Genomic DNA, 19,572 nt, shown 5'->3' with positions numbered 1-19,572 from the left:
AGTTGAAATTTGTATTGAACATGTATTTCACTTGAAAATAAATTGAAATTTCGAGTGGGAAAAAAAATTACACTTGAATAGAAAAATTTATCTTGAAAAACTAACCAAAAAATTATAACAATGCACACTCAAAACAATATTTTGATCTTTTTTACTAAATATTTGTTATGTTTCCTCGTAAGTTAAATAACATGTAGTGATAAAAAGAAAGAGTTTCTTAGTTTGATAGATTTTGATAAAATATCTGAACAATGGAGTACTGCTTCCTCCGTCTCCAATTATTTGTCCTTTTTTTTATTTTATACGCCCTTGAGAAATATTATTTAGGAGAGCTATTTGATTATTTTATCTTTATTTATATCTAAATTATATTCTCTTCATTAAATGTTATTATATTTATGTATTATCTTTATTAATGACAAGATTTTACTAAGGGTAAAATGAGGAAAAAATAATTAATTGTGTCTTGAATTTCTAAAATGATAAAATAATTTGAGATAATTTTTTTTACTAATCACGATAAATAATTTGAATCAGAGGTAAGATTTATCATTCCACTTTTGAACAATGGAGTACTATTCATCATTCTACTTAAGGAAAATTTCCTGAAGGGAAAATTAACCCATAGCCTACAAGTACAAGTACTATTTTGGGCCTCGAAAATTTTAAGAACTTCACTGGCTTATGCTTTGAGCCGCCTTGAGAAGAATAACAAACAGATGACCTCAAACTGTTCCAATCTTTTTTCAGTTTGGGTATACTTTTAAATCAATTTTACCCCTAATACTCATTCTTGTGCTTTCCTCTTTCAAGATTGCTTGAATTTCAGATTAGAGCTTACACTTTAACCATTGGAGATTTTCTTGTTAGATGGGTGTTGAGATTTTGAAGAAAGTTGTCAACTTTACTCAAAGAAAGAAAAAATGGAAGATTTTTCCTGGTTTGTTTGTGATAGTGTTGTCTCTGTATAATTGTTCGGGTAGTCAAGTTTTTCTTCTATGGGTCCAGGTATGTTACCAAGAAAATCTTCCTTCAACCTGTTATTCAAGGGTCAAATTATGATAAAAGAAAAAAGCCTTTGTAGAAAGTACTATTATGGTGCTTCTTCAGTACCTTTGTTGTATGATCCTGATAAAGCTGTTGTTTTACCAATAAGAAAATCACATAGCTGCAAAGGTCGCAAGCTGTATTCAGTTGTAGTTAGAGTATGCAAGTCTTTGAGTTGGGAAGTTGCAAAAGAGATCCCTTTTAAAAGAACTCTGAAAAAGTATGGCTTGTCTCATTCAATAAATGCTTATAGCATGATGATAGATACATTTGCCTTTGCTGGAATGGATATGGAAGTGCACACACTTCTTAAACAAATGATTTTCGACTTGCAGAAGGCTGGTGTTGACTTACTTAAGGTAACATATCTTAATAATACTACAGGTTCAACTCTTGTAGCTGATGCACTAATCAAGGTGTTTGCTGCAAATAAACTGCTTGATCATGCTATTGACGTTGTTAATCAGGTTAAGAAAATGGGGCTTGAACCAAGTATTTATTCATGTAATTACTTATTAAAATGCTTGGCAGAAGCAAGTCGGGGGGAGAATCTTGTAACATTATTTGAAGCAATGAAGACCTTTGGACCTTCGCCTAATGTGAGGACATACACAATCATGATGAACTTCTACTGCACAAATCATTCAGGGCAGCAACCGAAGGTAGATATAAAAGAAGCCTATAAGATTCTGAAAGAAATGTGGGAAATTCATATCAGTCCTTCTGCTGCAACGTATAGTGTATGGGTCCGCGGACTCTGTAGAGTTGGATGCCCTGATGTTGCTTTGAAATTCATTCGGATGCTGAGGTATGAGAACCAACCTCTGAATTCTTACTGCTACAATGCTATTATTCATGGATTTTGTGCTGAAGGCGAAGTAAAGAAAGCTATTAGTGTTTTTGAAGAGATGAGTAATTCTGGAATAACACCAGATATATGTAGCTATAGCATTCTTGTCGATGGATTCTGCAAATTCGAGAGTATTGATGGAGGTTTATGTCTTATTCAGGGTATGCAAGAAAACAACATCAAGCCTACCCCAATTAGCTATAGCTCAATTCTTAAGGGTTTGTGCGAAATCGGAGCAGCGAAAATTGCAAACGATTGTTTTCATGACCTTACGAATTCTGGGTGCAAAGTTGACCAAACAGCTTACGACATCTTAATTACTGGATTTTGTGCTCAAGGAGATCTGAGTTCAGCGCACGAGCTACTGGAGGAGATGATAAACAATCACTTGGCTCCTGATGCTTCAATTTATGAGAGATTAATTCGTGCTTCCTGCCATGCGGGGTCCGCTGATACAGCGATGAAGTACAGAAATATGATGGTACAAGGAGGTTACCTGCCTGATACCGTTACCTGCAATTTTATTGTTAAGCAGTACTGTACTGATGGGCATGTGATGGGAGCTTTGAACCTGATTGATGAAATGATGGATCAAGGCATCGTCCCCAACTTGTATACCTATAACGTAGTCATTAACCAGTTGTGCAAAGATGAAAACACCGAAGAGAGAGAAGGGCGTGTGTTGGAAGCTTTGCATCTGATTGATGAAATGGTGGACCAAGGCATCGTCCCGGACTTGTATACCTATAATGTAGTCGTTCACAAGTTGTGCAAAGATATAAATGCACAGAAGGCGTTGGAGGTAATCACGGTGATGCTTAAGAGGGACATGTTTCCCAATGTTATAATTCTTAATACTCTTATTGATGGATTTATTAAACAGTCCTATTTTAAGAAGGCTAACATGTTTTATAGGGGAATGCTAAAACTTGAGATTACTCCTAACGTCACCACGTACACAATTCTTATTGGCATGTTATGCGAGCGGAAGAAAGTGAAAGATGTCTACAGACGGAGAAAAGTGAAAAAAGCGTATACACTATTTAGGAAAATGATCAGGGAGGGTATAAATCCTGATAAGATCTGTTACACCTCCATGATTGCTGGTCTTTGTGGAATTGAAGATGTGAACAAGGCTTGTGCTTTGTTCCGTGAAATGCAAAAAGGAGAACTCTTGCCTACTGTTGTTACTTATACTTGCCTCATTGATATATTTTGCAAGTTAGATCAGATGGACGAGGCCAAGAAATTGTTAAAAATGATGGTAAGACAGAACATCTCTCCTGATGTCAAGACTTATAGTTGCTTCATTGATAAATTTTGCAAGTTACATCGGATGGATGAGGCCGAGATGTTGTTTGATAGAATGAGAAAAGAGAACATCTCTCCTGATGTTGTCACTTATAAAATAATGATCAAGGGATATGAAATAGTTGGAAATTCTGATCTAGCTTATGAGATGACTGATGAGATGCGGCAAGTTTTTAACATTCCTGACAATAGTATTTGACATTATTTTTCCTTATGCCGAGGGTCTACCGGAAACAGCCTCTCTACCACCCAAGTTGGGGGTAAGGTCTACGTACACTCTACCCTCCCCAGACCCTACTTTGTGGAATTTCACTGGGTATATTGTTGTTGTGTTGTTAAAGTTAAATATGGTCAATGAAAATTCATATAGTTGATCCCAACTTGTTCGGGACTGATGCGTAGTGGACTAGTGGTATTGTTTAAGTTAAACGGAAATTTTGCTTTCTTGACAAGCTTGTACAGGTAATTAATTTTGTATATTTGTTTTGTCGTTTATATAGAATGTTTTCTTGAGTGATCTGAATTAGAGAACGTATCTCTGTTACTCTTTTGTCAGTTCAAACCCCATAGTGAACTTTCAGTCAGCTTCAAGAGCCGTGAGCACCTTGGATAAATATGAGATGACGTCCTTATTTAAATTTTTCTGTTGTTCCATAGATTGCACAAGTTTGTAACTGTTATATATGCATATAGATTATGATTTCCGGTATTCTTGTATCTTTATGGCAAAACACCAAATAATATCGTCCAGATAGTTTGTTTCTCTGTCTTCTTCAAACTGACTGCACTTGTTGATATTACAATTTTACAGTTGAAAGTTGAAACATGAATTACCCGTATATCCTGGATAATAGTGATCAACATGGAGAAATTTCTTTCATTTTGTCTTCACAGAGTTCAAATCATAGGCTTGTTCCTCTTTCACAACACTGAATATTTTATTCCTTGGTTTAACAAATTTAGTTATTAGTTACAACTTACAAGATGTGATAGAGGAACAAGACTTTGATGATTTGAACTCTGTGAAGACAAGATGCAAGAAATTTCTCCATTTGATCACTATCATCCATGATATACTGGTAATTCAGCGTCGTGACAATATTTTCTTCAAAATTATAAAAACGTTTAGAATAATTTCTTGCTAGTATTATGGACGATTAGTCTCTTAGTCCTTATGTTCATTTAACTTATTCCTCTATTTGCATTCTTTCACACTATCTACATATACGTCTCCGTCCATTCAGAGATGTCCAGGCCATAGAGGATCAGGCTCCGCAAAAACGAGATTAGGGACCATACTCCCTGCTTTCTTCCTGTGATTACTATTAGAGCACAAGTCGAGAAAGCCAAAACCACAACGCAAGCATCCTTTATTTATTAGTTTTGGAGTTTTCGACAAATATACTTGCCAAAGTAACATGCAGCAGATAAATTTCTTATAGTTACCACTGACTTAATTTCCTTACTCCTATCTATTTAATATAATCGAAAAGATTATAATAATATATACATCCTCCATCTACTTTTATTTATTTACTATACTAAAAATAAATATCCATTTTTACTTATTCAGCTTAAAAAATAAAGACATAATTTATCACTTAGTTATTTAATTACCCTTAGTATTCCCTCCGTCTAGTTTACTTGTCAACGTGGTATATGAATGGACGAAAATTTCCAGGAAAATTAACCCATAGCCTACTACTTGTACTATTTTGGGCCCCGAAAAAGTTTAAGGATTCAACTGTCTTACGCTTAAAAAAGAAATTAATTTTTTTTTTTTTTAAAAAAAGACTGGCTTAAGGTTTATACCGCCGTGAGTAGAAGAAAAGCCAGAAGACCTCAAACTGGTGTCTTGGCTTTCTCTTGCAGAAGATAACTTATTTTTAAAATCTTGGTTCGCCACTGAAATCAACCCCTCACTTAGAGCCCGTTTGAATTGACTTATAAGTTGCTTATAAGCTGTTTTTAATTTTTTTGAGTGTTTGACTGGTCAACTTAAAGTCATTTTGTGCTTAAAATAAGCTCAAAAAAATAATTGGACTCATTTAATTTAGCTTATCTAAAACACCTTATAAAATAATTTATAAGCAAAAAAAAAATAAGTTAAATTATAAGTTAGATTACAATTTTTTTTTTTTTTTTAGCTGTTTGCTGCTCACAAGCGTAGGTATTGTTACAGGCTTTTAAACTGAAATTGCCAAGGTGAACTGTTCCAATCTTTTTCAGTTTGGGTGTGCTGTTAAATCTAGTATTCATTCTTGTGCTTCCCTGTTTCAAGATTGCTTGAATTTCGCATTAGAGCTTGAGCTTGTCTAGGGATTAGATAGTTTCTTTTTGTTAGATGGGGTATTGATATTTTGAAGAAAGGTGTCAAAAGTACAAGTGAAATGGATTCGATAGACCCGCGTTGCATACATGCACAAGCCATTACAACAGGCGCCGCAAAATCTAACCGTGCAGTCCTAAACAACCTCATTACTCTCTACTCTAAATCCAATCTCCCTTCACAAGCCGCCCGTGTATTCCAGTCAATCCCATCACCCAATGTCGTCTCATGGACAGCTCTCACATCAGCGTTCTCCAATTCCCCACTCTCCTTTCATCATTTTATTGCCATGCTTCGTCACCCTTCAAGAATCCTTCCCAATTCCCATACTTTAACGTCTCTTCTCAAAACATGCGCTTCTCTTACTGCACTTACCTTTGGGTTACAACTCCATTCTGTAGCTGTGAAGTTGGGTTTCTCTTCGGAGTTGTTTACGGCGTCATCTCTTGTTTCGTTGTATTTTAAAACTGGGTTGTCGAGTAATGCCAAGAAGGTGTTCGATGAAATGTCTGTCAGAGATGCGGTTAGTTTCTCGTCGGTTATTGTTGGGTTTGCTCAGAATTCTAAGCCTATTGATGCTTTGTCGTGTTTCGTTGAAATGAGGAGGAGTGGTATGGCATCTACTATGGTTAGTGTTTCTGGAGCTCTGCGGGCGGCTTCTGATATGGCGATGCTTGAACAATGTAGGATTATTCATGGGCACGCGATGATAACGGGGCTTAATTTGAATGCGATTGTGGGCAGTGCATTGATTGATGGGTACGGGAAATGTGGGCTTATCGGGGACGCTCGTGGAGTGTTTGATGAGATAGAAATGGAACTCAATATTGTCGGGTGGAATGCGATGATGGCAGCACATGCTCAACAAGGGGAGCATGACAATGTCATAAAGCTTTTCACTTTAATGGAAGAACGGGGAATGGTGCCGGATGAGTATAGTTTCTTAGCTATTTTGACGGCATTTTACAATGCTGGTTTAGTTGAAGAGACTGAGATATGGTTCAGGAGGATGACGGAAGAGTACAGTTTGGAGCCGTGCATTGAACACTATACGTGTTTGGTGGGTGCATTGGGAAAAGCAGGGCGTCTAGAGGAGGCAGAGCGAATTGCTTTAACCATGCCTTTTAAGCCGGATGCTGCGTTATGGCGAGTATTATTGTCTAAATGTGTGCATCATGTGAATATGGATATTGCATGGAGGATGAGTGATAGGTTGTTGGAGATTAACCAAATGGATGATTCGGCTTATGTGATTCTGGCAAATGCTTATGCGAGTGCAGGGAGGTGGGATGAAGTGAGGGAGGTGTGGAAGAGAATGAAGGATAAGAAAGTGAGGAAGGAAGGTGGGAAGAGTTGGATTGAAGCGCTGGGAGAGGTTCATGTGTTTTTAGCTGGTGATAGGAGGCATGAGAGGACCGATGAGATTTATGCTAAGTTAGCAGAGTTAATGGAGGAGATTGAGAAACTGGGTTATGTGCCTGTATGGACTGAAATGTTGCATGAGGTAGAAGAGAAGGAGAAGAAGAAAGCACTTTGGTATCACAGTGAGAAGTTGGCATTGGCATTTGGCTTGTTGAATGGGACAGCACCACCCGGTAAAGCTTTACGGATTGTGAAGAATTTGAGAATTTGCAGGGATTGTCATGAGGCATTTAAGTATATTAGTAGACTTGTTGAGAGAGAGATTATAGTGCGGGATGTTAACAGATACCATAGGTTCTTGAATGGAAGCTGCAATTGTGGAGATCAGTGGTAAGTTTTGATAAAGGAGATCAATGGTAAGTTATTGAGAAGAAATCTGAGTAAGGAGATCTGTTGTAGAAGAAGACCTCAAACTTGATCAATACTTATTGAGAAGAAATCTGAGTAAGGAGATTTGTTGTAGAAGAAGACCTAAACTGACGTCTTGCTCTGCATTCAACCAATAATGGTACAAGATCAAATCCTATTTGGTGTTGTGTTGTTAGTCGAGCTGTACATTTCATAATTCAGATACATTGGAGTTTTAGGTGAATACCAATCTGAACTTGAAAGAGGAATTACCTCATTAAGTTACTTTAATTACTCGCAAGGGTTTCCTTGAATTTTTTTAATCCTATTATTCTCATGACTAAATTACTGCATCAGAGAAGATCCTTAACGACCAACTGGCTATTAGATTTTGTACAAGAACAGATGATAAGACCACATGCTGCAATTTCCAAGATATGATGAATAGCAAGTCATACTTTTCTTTTGGTATTTATAATGTTTTTGGTTAGTGTATAATCCTAATGAGGAGCTGTGCTTTTAAATGATGGTTAATAGGTCATCTACTTCATGCATCACTATTATCCTAGTGGGTTTTTCGTCCATATGCATTGGTCGCTCTTCTTTTTGGTTCTTATTTCCTTTGTGAAGAGCTTTTAGGTAGACAAATTGGAAGAAACAGAAAAAGTACAATAAGACTTAATTCTTTGCACCTAAAACCTTTCTTCTACTCCTCATCTCAAAAAAAATAAAAAAAAATTAAAAATTTTCTTCTACTCCAGGGATTGCAACGCTTCTGTACAGAGCAGAAAATTAAGCTGTCAAAGGTATGGAGATGTATAATTATTTGCACTAAAATCAGGGTTATAGTTCCCAACTGTTCTTTTCTAAGTATGATGCTGATCTTGTAGTGAAAGGTTCATATACGCTTTTATTCCCATTCTTCTTTCCCAGATTGATCACATATTTCTCTCGCGAGTCTGTTCAGAAGTTGCAGGTGGACTCCCAGGTTTGTTTCTAATCTATCTATATATAATAGGAGAGGCAAAAGCATGATAGGATGACAAGTGTCATCACCACAAAATTTCTATTTTAAAATATTAAAAGTGCAATTTTGTAAACAAATAATAATAAGAAGAAAAACCCACGTTTGCAGTTTTTTTAAAGAAACAAATAATCTGGAAATAAGTAAATGAAAAAAACTAAAAACTGCCACTGATACTAAAACTGTCAAGTAGAAACCACCAACTATACTCCCACTTCCCCAATTATCTCAACTGCACTAGACACATCTTATATTCACGGATAAAGGACGTTTTTTGCATCTTAAAAACACAAACAATGAACCAGAAGTGAAAGCATTGTACAAGTTCTTTAAGAAACATCTTACAAAATGATGGTTTGATATATAAGGTGGGTTATTCTTTTTTTTTTTTTTTTTTTTTTTTTTTTTTAATTTCCTCTTTTGTGCTTTGGTTATTATTGCTTTATTACTTGAATTTATAATCCCTCTGTCCCGTTTGTTTTAATTTTATCTGTTTGTGGTATTGTTATAAGTTGAGTATAGAATATTATGTGTAAAAGATGACAGGAAATTCATGCCACCATCGGGATGAATGTTATCAAGATGTAGTGAATACTCATACATTAATTTTTTGCTTAAAATAGGGTTTACAGGATGAAAAGGTATGGTAAAGTTCTTCATGTATGTATGTGCATATTTATTATCTCTAACCTTTGTTTAATCATCTCTCCACTGATACATATAATTATCTATCACTCCAGGAAAATATTTTTCCATACTCATTAGATTGAAATATGTTAAGCCATGTTTTGATGTTTGTGATAAAGTTTATGCTCCGACGCTTTTTAATTTATACAACAACAACAACAACAACCCAGTGAAATCCCACAACGTGGGGTCTGGGGAGGGTAGAGTGTACGCAGACCTTACTCCTACTAAGGTAGGATGGCTGTTTCCGAGAGACCCTCGACTCAATAAAAACATAAAAAGAGGTCAGATACGCTTTTTAATTTATATTCGGGATATTTTTTATCTTTGCATATGTCCTTTTTTCCACTTTGTTTAACCGAAGGATTATCAGTTATTGTCGGGTTTAAAAAATTCATATTTTACACTTACGTAGGTAAGAAAATATGAAGAGCATAAAACTTGAAGAGTGGTACTACGTTGATCTACTTTAATCTATTTACGTGTGATGTACATTTTTCAGTTAATAAAGAGAATTGTCTTTCCTAGAGTTTACAATTTTCAATCGTTTTGTGCTTAGAAGGATACAACAACAACAACCCAGTGAAATCCCACAACGTGAGGTCTGGGGAGGGTAGAGTGTACGCAGACTTGACTCCTACCAAGGTAGGACGGCTGTTTCCGAAAGACCTTTTGTGCTTAGAAGGATCTGTTCATATAAATATCCATGGCTTGCATTATTAATTCAAAGTTCTTAGTTTTGTTCATGCGATAGTTGTATCATCTCGTGTATTTTGACAAGACTGTTTAAACATTAAAGGTGTAGGTGGTCTTAGATATCTCACAAGATTACATGCATGCTCTTAACATTTGATTCTTTTTGTAATATGAACATTTCATTGCTAATATAATTAAATTACACTTTATTTTTTTTTATTGCACGTAATATACAATAATTATTATTACAACTATCATAGCTTTGGATGAATTCAAAATTACAATTTAGCTTTAACTATGAATTAGGTTGATTATAGGTACAATGCTAATGTAAGAAAACGAATTATAATTTCATAGAAGAATATAACGTACAAAAATTGAGATAATGCTAAAGTGTTGATATTTACATTTTAAGTAATTTTAAAAATAATATAAAATAAAGAAAATATACAGAAGTGTTATTCATAAATTTAAACAACTGAGGAATGTGAATAAAAAAAAATAAGATTCTAAAAATTAAAAAAAAATTAAAAATTAAGGTAAGAAAAATATTTTTAAAAAAATTAGTAATTGACAAAGATATTATTCATAAATTTAGACAACTGAGAAATGTGAATAAAAGAATAAGATTCTGGGTAAAAATATATATTGTAAAATGTGAGTTACTAACAAGGATATTAAACCAATTGACAAGCTAATAAAAATATTTTATGGTTCGTTTCTTTTAATTTCATAATAATTTTGGTATTGCATACATTGAAATGAGCAACAAATGACATTGTAATATATTTAAGAATGAAATTAAATATCCAAACGTTGCTACAGCATTAGCAAAAGTATCAACATTTGTAGTAATGAATAACATACTTAACCCAATACTAATAGACACTTGCAAGTTAGTGTTGCTTGAAGTTGGTAATGCAGATATTAGCACATATAGAATAAAGGAAATGAGGCTGGTTGCTGACCATTTATCAAGCATGGCTGTTGCAATTTGAATCTTTTCGATAACTTCATATTATATGTTAATTCACCATCTTATATTCCATAATCTTTTTCCAATGATTGTAAAGGTAATATATTTCCTATAAAGACCAAACTATATAAAGAAGTACATTACTATAATTTTCAATTCTACTATATAAAAAAAATACTACAAAGAAAAAAAGTCGTCAGTTGATATTCCAACAAAGTGATATGAAACATGCTTAAACAGTTGGATTTAATATCGGCCGCGCATCGCGCGTGTTTAGATACTAGTAGCTTTTTAAGGGTGTAGAATAAAGGTTGTTACCCTACTGAGTGCCTAAAACAATCAATGCTGGAAAGATAGAAGTGCTGACTTAATGATTACCGGAGATTGTTTAAGAACCACCAAATATGTTAAATCCTTTTACTTGCAGGTCTTTTATTAACTTTGGCTGCCATGGGAGAAGAAGGAATGTCTGTGAGTGTCAGATGAGCTTGGTTTACTTGTAATATTTTGATCAGATAATTAACTGAAATACACGGTCTTTACAAAATGATGCCAATTACAATATTTATTTTGAAGGTCAACATATGGGTCATTCTGATCTCAAGTAAAGGTAAATGCAATGAAATCATTCATCCCAAATGCTGCCATGGTCCATGCACAGAGTTTTAGCGATGATCTCTTTGTTCCTATTGGCGATGAGGTTGTCAAAATATCTGCTGTTCTGGTGCGACCATGTAACTCAAAAGTGTGTGACACGACAAAGGAAGGATCCTCTGAGCTGGATGATCCACTAGTTGCTGTCAATCATTTGGCAAAAACATTTCAGTACAAAGGATGCATTCCACAGCTGAGTTTGCATTAAAGCCTGCGGATATTTCGGTTGTTTATATCTGTGAGTTGCCTGAAATTAAGGGAAAAATTGGTCCAAACAAGACTTGCTCTTGGGTTGGGGCGTGGCCAAAATACCGTGAATTGCAACTTGAGAATTCAGTAGTCAGATCGCCAAGACAGCATGGTAAAGTTTAGGGATTAACTTTTGCTGTTACTTCACTTCGTACTTATCTCATTTGTTTCAGTGAGCATTGCGCAGGTTCACCTTAGTGAAGTATTTGGGGCCTTCTGTTCCTGGTCCTATTGTACTCGTTGTTGACTGTCCAACACCATCCCATCTGCAAGAATTGTCGTCTATACATTCTTTCACTCCATATTACTCATATCCATCCGAACAATCCAAGGAAATGTGCAAAAAGGTTGATTGTGTTATATATCTTAGTCCTGCTTCAGTAACATGTACAACTGAATATCAGCAATGGCTGTCATGATTTGGTGAGGCACAGCACATCATGGCAGGACATCAGCAGTGAGTAACCTTATAATGTTCTCTTCTTTTCAGGCTGATATCCAGCTTTCTGCTGTTTATCTAAATTTCCTGCTTATACCGAGTAACATTTTTTTCTTGTGCAAATCGCAGGAAAAATGTTGAAATTCCAATTCTGAAATCGAGTGCAAGAATCTCCTCAAGACTTAACTCCTTGTCCCCTCAATTCTTTCCTTCCCCTGGTGTTTGGCCCCTTCCGCAGTTGAAGAGCTTATCTTCAGTCTCTAAGGTCCCAATTGAGGTACATTATAGTGGAATTATGTTTGAATGCAAGATAAGTTTACTGTGGACAGTGGCTTAATCTTGGGTATGCTTGTTTAATTGAGAAGTTCTTTTTTTTGCTTGCAGTTCTCTCTTCCAGCTTCATGTGAAGTTATTAAGGCGGGGAAGAGTTTATATAATTTGATCCGACTGCTCCTGGCGTAAATTTAGAATCCAAGGAAATGTGCATAAAGGTTGATTGTGTTATACATCTTAGTCGACTTGTTGAGAGAGAGATTATAGTGCGGGATGTTAACAGATATCATAGGTTCTTGAATGGTAGCTGCAATTGTGGAGATCAATGGTAAGGTTTTAGAACTTGAGCCGAGGGTCTATCAGAAACAGCCTCTTTACCTACCAAGTTAGAGGTAAGGTCTGCGTACACTCTTGATTCTACCCTCCCCAGACCCCACTTGTGGGATTACACTGGTATGTTGTTGTTGTTGTTGTTGTAATGGTATGTTTTTTGAAGAAATCTGAGTAAGGATCTCTGTTGTAGAAGAAGACCTCAAAGGCTCAAACTGACATCTTATTGGCTGAGCACAAGATCTTTGCCTTTTGTTGTTGATTTGTTAACTGACAAATCTGTTTATTGAAAACCTTAAAGAGTTTGCTAGCGCTCAACCCCTCACTTGAAATGAAGTTGTGCTCTCAAATAATTAGAGGTGTATCCTTTGCATGAAGATATCGTTTTCAACTTTCAAAACACTGGTATTGACTTGCGTAATATAAGCCGTCTTGCTCTGCATTCACCTAATAATGGTACAAAAGCAAAATTTGCTGCTGATTTACTAATTGAGGTGTTTGCTGTAAATAAACTGCTAGCTCATGCTATTGACATTGTCAAACAGGCCAAGAAAATTGGGTTTGAACTGAGTATTTATTCATGTAATATCTTACTAAAATGCTTGGCAGAAGCAAGCCAGGGAGAATGAGGTAACTCTATTTGAAGCAATGAAGAATTTCGGACCATCACCTAATGTGAGGACGACATTCACAATCATGAATGTGGATGTAAAAGAAGCCTGTGAGATTCTGAACAGATATGTGATGAATTAGCTAAAGACATTGGTGAGGACAAAGCTGAAGTAGAAAGAGATCAAAGAAGGAATCTCCATAAGTTCTAGAGGAGATTGAACATGAAGGAGAGATGCTCCAGTTAGCTGACAGATTGCGCGGGGAAATGAACCACAGGAAACTATCAGAGGCCAAAAATCAGTTTTGAGGAGAAATTTTTTGCTATTGACAAGCTAAGGAAACAACTTGAAGCATTCCTAGAAAAGAAAAAGGCCAAAGGTAGGGGAAATGGTTCTCTAAAATTCAGATTTGAGTAAAATTCTATTAGGCGTTTCATCAGAATGAAGAAAAAGAAGATGATGGAGGAGAAGTGGAGAATGTTGCAGACCGTGGGGAAGACTCAGCAGAAATTGATCTTCATTCAATTGAATTGGACATGTATAATGGAAATAAGAGCTACGTTTGCCATTCCATCTGGTGTAGTTCGTGAGTCAACGAATTTCGGTTGATGAAAAAAGAATGAGAAACTCCATATCTGGGCAGAGCGCAGAAGAAGCTCTTCCTTTCAAAGGAGCATTTCTGGTGGAGTTGAGTATATCAATCAATGTGAATGTATTAGACAAGGAAAGGCTTCATGAACTTGAGAAACTAGGCCAAAGAGCCTAGCGGAGGCAACAATCCAAGCATTAGTGGATAGAGTTTATCGGTACCTGTGCTGGTGGGAGTAACATGTACCCCGTGGAAGTAGTCGAGGTGCATGCAAGCTGGCCCAGACACAACGGTTATTAAAAAAAGGAGAATGTGCTTTGTTATCAAAAAAGAAGACACGAGCAGTGAAGGACCTTAAGGATCATATATCTTCTACTTCTGCTACAATATATGTATCTTCTGTTCCAATAAATTTAGGCAAGTCAAGGTTTGAATGTTAGAGCACTGTGCGTGAATTTTCTTTTAGTTGCACTTACCAGGGGGCGGATTTAGAGGGTACTGAGTGAACACCTTCAGCAAAAAATTACAGTGTATATATAGGGTAGATTTTCTATGTTTATGTACATTATATTAACTTTTGAATAAAAGGGCAGCCCGGTGCACTAAGCTCCCGCTATGCGCGCGGTCCGGGGAAGGGCCGGACCACAAGGGTCTATTGTACGCAGCCTTACCTTGCATTTCTGCAAGAGGCTGTTTCCACAATTCGAACCCGTGACCTCCTGGTCACATGGCACCAACTTTACCAGTTACGCCAAGGCTCCCCTTCATTATATTAACTTTTGAATACCCTGAACAAATGCAAAAGCTTAGCTCAGGTGGTCCAGAGCGTTCAAAATTATCTCTAACATCCTAGGTTCGATTCCCAGGGACAACATTATTTTTTTATTTAATTTTTGTTATTTTTTCTGAACTCTCTGAGTGAAAAATCCTGAATCCGCCGCTATAATACCAACAGGTTGGTTTCCTGTAATATTACATCATAATCTGCTTTGTACCTGTTTCCTGTAATATTACATCATAATCTGCTTTGTTTCCAATTACTGTCACAATTATCACATATTCTTTTGGTAACTATCAACTTGATGGTCTACACTCTACAACACCATACTCAGCCATATAATCATAAAATTTCATGATTTTTTTTTTTTAATTGTACTTTCCCCACAATAAACAACACTTTGTTGACAACCATGGAAAACAAACTCATGTGAATATCATGAAATATTCATATAAATTGCACGAAACACCAACAATTTTATGAATTGCGTGGAAAACTCCTCTAGGAAGGTAGGAAAAAGACCATTGAAAATGCTTTGCTTAGTGCCCATTTGACCATGAATATTTTTTACTTTTTTTCTTTTTTCTCTGAAAACATGTTTGGTCATGAAATTTCGGATTTTTCAGTATTTGAAAAAAAAACATCAAATAACTGTTTTCACTTCAAATTACTCACAAAAATTCAAATAGAACTCCAACTCATATTTATGATCAAACACAATTCCAATTTCTAAATACCATATTTTACTTTGAAAACAAAAACTATTCTTTTCCAAATTTCACAATTTTCATGGCCGAACAGGCTCTGAATATTTACCTCAAATTGGGCAAAGTTAGGATTTTAGCAATATTATGCAGATTTATTGGGTAGTCATGCATCTGTCATTTCTCTAACTACAATACAAAGTAGTTGTAATATTTCATTCTGACCCTTGAGTTTGTCACATGTTAATTTCAATCATAACAAATCACTCTTTCTCTCATCTTAACCCCAACTAATTGTATACTGAAATTAATTCCTGATTTTTAATTCAGACCTTCAATGAAAGACTTAATCGACAACATTGTACTTTCTTATTACAGAAAATTATTAGCCTATTTGAACTATGCACTTTTTCTTTTTGAGAATTAATCTAAATAACTACCAACCTGACGACTTAAACTAAAAATCAACCACGGATATACACTATATGTATAATATGTGTTTTAACTGTGTATAATCAGTATATAATTTATGTATATCGGTTAGGAAAAGTAAATATTAAATCTGGCCAGCCGAGTAAAAATCTCATTTAGTTAAACTACTCCCTCCATTCCAAAATAAGTGTCTCTTTTAGCTCATGCACACCCCTTAGGAGTGTTTTTACCAACTTACCCCTAATTAATGCTTAGAAAAAGAAAAGTTATTTAATGATTTTTGATAATAAATAAGGGTAAGTTTGGAAGAATAAAATTAATTTCTTCTTGAAATCCTAAAGTATCACTTAATTTGGAACAAAATAAAAAGTCTAAAAGGACATTTATTTTGGAATGGAGGGAGTATAATCAAAGAGTACTGCTCAATGAGATTGGTAGGAGTCGAGACTAACACCTAATCCGACTTCTTTTGTTTTTTCTTGTTTGACGAGAACACCAAATGAGTGTAAATTGTAAATTAATTAATACTGTATATATTTATCTTAATCATATTTATGACGTTTTTACTTTTTATCATGGTTCACACGTTCATAGATTCTCCATGACAGAATAAAGGTAAAAAAAAAAAATATATAAATGCGGTGTCCCCCGGAAGTTTCGCACTTCAAGTATTACTGCCGAATCTTTATTTCTTTCCTAAACAAGAATAAATAAATGCACATAGTCTTTATCTTTTTTTTCTTCTCTTTTTGTTTGGTCATGAATGCATGAGTCCTGAATCAAAATCCCACCAAAAAAATCATTTTGAATCAAAATACTCCAACAAAAAAAAAATGTTACGAAAATACCTTTAGCACAGTAAAATACTGCGCTAAAGCAGTTCACGGAGACGGAGCCGTTAACTGCTTTAGCACAGTATTTTACTGCGCTATAGCTAGCACTAAAAAAAATATTTGGTAAACTTTTTTTTTTGCAACACTTGGTGTGTTTTTTCATACTTTGACCAATGATTAGTCGTGTGTCAAGACTTCGAAACGTCAATATTTTATATAAAACCTGATATTTTTTCTGCGAACAATAATGTAGGCCTAATACATCAAGGATACGTAAACGTTCGGATAGTCATTTTAGGGGTTGAAAAGGTGCCCGAAGTAAGTTTTGTTTGAAAAAACTTAGTGTTTTTTCCATACTTTGACCAACGATTAGTCGTGTGTCAAGACTCCGAAACGTCAAACGTCAATATTTTATATAGAACCTGATATGTTTTTCTGCGTACAATAATATAGGCCCAATACATCAAGGATACGTAGACGTTCAGATAGTTATTTTAGGGGTTGAAAAGGTGCCCGAAGCAAGTTTTGTTTGAAAAAACTTACTTTTTTTTTTCATACTTTGACCAACGATTAACCGTGTGTCAAGACTCCGAAACGTTAATATTTTATATAGAACCTGATATTTTTTCTGCGTACAGTAATGTAGGCTCAATACATTAAGGATACGTAGACGTTCGGATAGTCATTTTAGGGGTTGAAAAGGTACCCGAAGTAAGTTTTGTTTGCAAACTTTAGGGTGTTTTATTTTTTAAGATTTTGATTTAAGCGTGTTATTATTTAATCAAGACATAACTTTATTTTGAATATAAATCTAATTCAATTTGATAAAAAAGTATTTAAAAAATATAGGGAGAAAAAATAGTTGTAAAGTGGTCAAACTTTAGATGGTCATAACTTTGTGCTCGGACGTCCAATTTATGCGTTTTTTTTAACTTGCGTATTTTTTCGAGATCTATGCGACCAAAACCGTCATCAGGCAGTTTGGCCAAATCGATTTTTAAAAAAACACCTTTTATCCTATTCAATTTCAATTTTCCCCCAAATTAGCGTGAAATTTTCAGTTTTATTTACTTATAATATGATGATACGCAATAGATTTCAACGTAAAAATCCCGGAGTAATGTAGCTGTGAATGTCAATTTCACTTATGTGGTTTCAATTTTTTAAAATAAAGCTGACTAATTTTCTCGACATATAAAGTTGACTAAAATAACCTTACAGTCAAACACTAAGTTTTTTCAAACAAAACTTACTTCGGGCATCGTTTCAACCCCTAAAATGATGATCCGAACGTCTACGTATCCTTGATGTATTGAACCTACATTATTGTACGCAGAACAAAATATCAGGTTCTATATAAAATATTGGCGTTTCGGAGTCTTGACACACGACTAATCATTGGTCAAAGTATGAAAAAACACACTAAGTGTTGCAAAAAAAAAAAAGTTTACCAATTTTTTTTTTATTGCTCGCTATAGCGCAGTATTTTACTGCGCTATGCAAAAAAAAAAAAAAACTTTAGCGCAGTAAAATACTGCGCTAAAGGTAGTTTTGTAACTTTTTTTTTTGTTGGGGTATTTTGGTTCACTTAATTTTTTATTGAGTCATTTTGGTTCCGGACTTTGAATGCATTATCTGATCTTATTACTCTGTGATGTGATACTAACAAATTTAGGTCACTTGCAAAGTTGGAATTGTATCACTTGCAAAGTTGAAATTGTATACTCCTTCCTGATTAAAAAGAGTATCCACTTAACTTTTTCTTCTTGAGTCAAAAAAAGTGTTCACTTATTAAATCAAAAAATAATTAATCTTATTTTTTCAGATTTGCCCTCTTCAATGCTATGTGATCACATCCCAATAACTATTTAATTAGGGGCAGTTTAATCAAATTACTTTTTTTTTTCTTAGAAGTTAGTATTTTCTTAAAGAGTGTGCAAATGACTAAGTGGACATTCTTTTTTATTCGGAAGGAGTAACATTTAACCATTTTGAGGAGAGAGATAGTACTCATCTCAAATTATCTATCATGATTACTAAAAATAATTGTCTCAAATTATTGTTGTTTTAGAATTCAAGACATAATTAATTTTTTATTTATTTTACCTTTAGTAGAATTTTGTCATCAATAAAAATGACACATAAATAAAGTGAACATTTAATGGAGAGAGATTACAATTTAGACATAAATAAGGGTAAAAGTACTCAAATACCCCTCCTAATTAATACTCCCTCCGTCCATTTTATTTGTCATGTATTAACTTAGCACACCCTTAAGAGCCATACATAGAGTGACAATTTTACTGTATCACCCCTTATTTAGTCATTTAATGGTTGGAACCAATCAACCATATTTTAAAAGTTGTGTAACAACTAACAATTTCTTTAAATTTTCAACTCAATAATTAATAATAAGGGTAAAATAGATATAAATGATAAATTATCTCCTGATTCTAAACTGGACTAGTAAAGTTGGACATTATTTTTATTATACAGGAACGAAAGGAGTATTTCTTAAAGAAGTGTAAAACAAAAAGTGTCAAATAATTTGAGATGGAGGTAGGGTTGGACATAAACCGAAAATCGAAAAATCGGACCGAACCGAACCGAACTTCAAGAAACCGAAACCGAAAGAACCAAACCGAACTAGTTGGGTTCGGTGTTTGGTGTTCACCTTCAAAAAACCGAAACCGAAATAGCCGAACCGAACTTTGATGAAACCGAACCGAAGAACCGAAATTTAAACCGAAATTTATACATTACCCAAAAAAATTAAAATAGTCCACCCATTAAGTTTAAGCCCAAAAAAACCCAATTGTAATAAGCTCTCTTTTGCTTTTATATTCCTAATTTTCCACTTCAGTTGAGAAAATCAAATATCCTTAACAAAGAAAGGTGACTAGGATGTGTCTTTAGGATTAATGTATGTCCTTTATGTGTTTTCTTAATTATTCTTACTGTATGTATATAACACCTAATAATCCTATATT

General features: G+C 34.7%; 2 protein-coding genes across 25 annotated transcripts; both read left to right on the top strand.

Annotated features, from left to right (window-relative positions):
• Positions 1 to 591: 591 nt before the first annotated feature.
• On the top strand, positions 592 to 4,982 carry LOC132633365 (pentatricopeptide repeat-containing protein At1g64100-like). 3 transcript variants are annotated; one of them, XM_060349723.1, is made up of 2 exons: positions 592 to 2,699; positions 2,813 to 2,977. In XM_060349723.1, exons 1-2 carry the CDS (start codon positions 999 to 1,001, stop codon positions 2,828 to 2,830), a joined length of 1,719 nt encoding a protein of 572 aa, XP_060205706.1. In that variant the 5' UTR covers positions 592 to 998; the 3' UTR covers positions 2,831 to 2,977. The 3 variants fall into 3 exon arrangements, with proteins under 3 accessions (XP_060205706.1, XP_060205704.1, XP_060205705.1); XM_060349721.1 differs by having other exon boundaries at positions 600 to 1,008; positions 1,432 to 4,982; XM_060349722.1 differs by having other exon boundaries at positions 1,267 to 1,406; positions 1,579 to 4,982.
• A 140-nt stretch (positions 4,983 to 5,122) lies between these two features.
• LOC132633366 (putative pentatricopeptide repeat-containing protein At5g52630) lies at positions 5,123 to 14,499 on the top strand. Of its 22 annotated transcripts, none has more exons than XM_060349744.1 (8): positions 5,123 to 7,467; positions 8,069 to 8,113; positions 8,241 to 8,295; positions 11,118 to 11,189; positions 11,267 to 11,705; positions 11,781 to 12,050; positions 12,162 to 12,309; positions 12,417 to 14,499. In XM_060349744.1, exon 1 carries the CDS (start codon positions 5,599 to 5,601, stop codon positions 7,291 to 7,293), a length of 1,695 nt encoding a protein of 564 aa, XP_060205727.1. In that variant the 5' UTR covers positions 5,123 to 5,598; the 3' UTR covers positions 7,294 to 7,467; positions 8,069 to 8,113; positions 8,241 to 8,295; positions 11,118 to 11,189; positions 11,267 to 11,705; positions 11,781 to 12,050; positions 12,162 to 12,309; positions 12,417 to 14,499. The 22 variants fall into 22 exon arrangements, with proteins under 22 accessions (XP_060205727.1, XP_060205725.1, XP_060205729.1 ...); XM_060349742.1 differs by having other exon boundaries at positions 5,123 to 7,546; XM_060349746.1 differs by lacking the exon at positions 8,069 to 8,113 and having other exon boundaries at positions 11,118 to 11,161.
• The last annotated feature ends 5,073 nt before the right edge of the window (positions 14,500 to 19,572 follow it).

Source organism: Lycium barbarum, chromosome 3 (genome assembly GCF_019175385.1).
Source record: "Lycium barbarum isolate Lr01 chromosome 3, ASM1917538v2, whole genome shotgun sequence".
Lineage (NCBI taxonomy): Eukaryota > Viridiplantae > Streptophyta > Magnoliopsida > Solanales > Solanaceae > Lycium > Lycium barbarum.
This window is presented reverse-complemented; position numbering and strand designations above follow the sequence as displayed.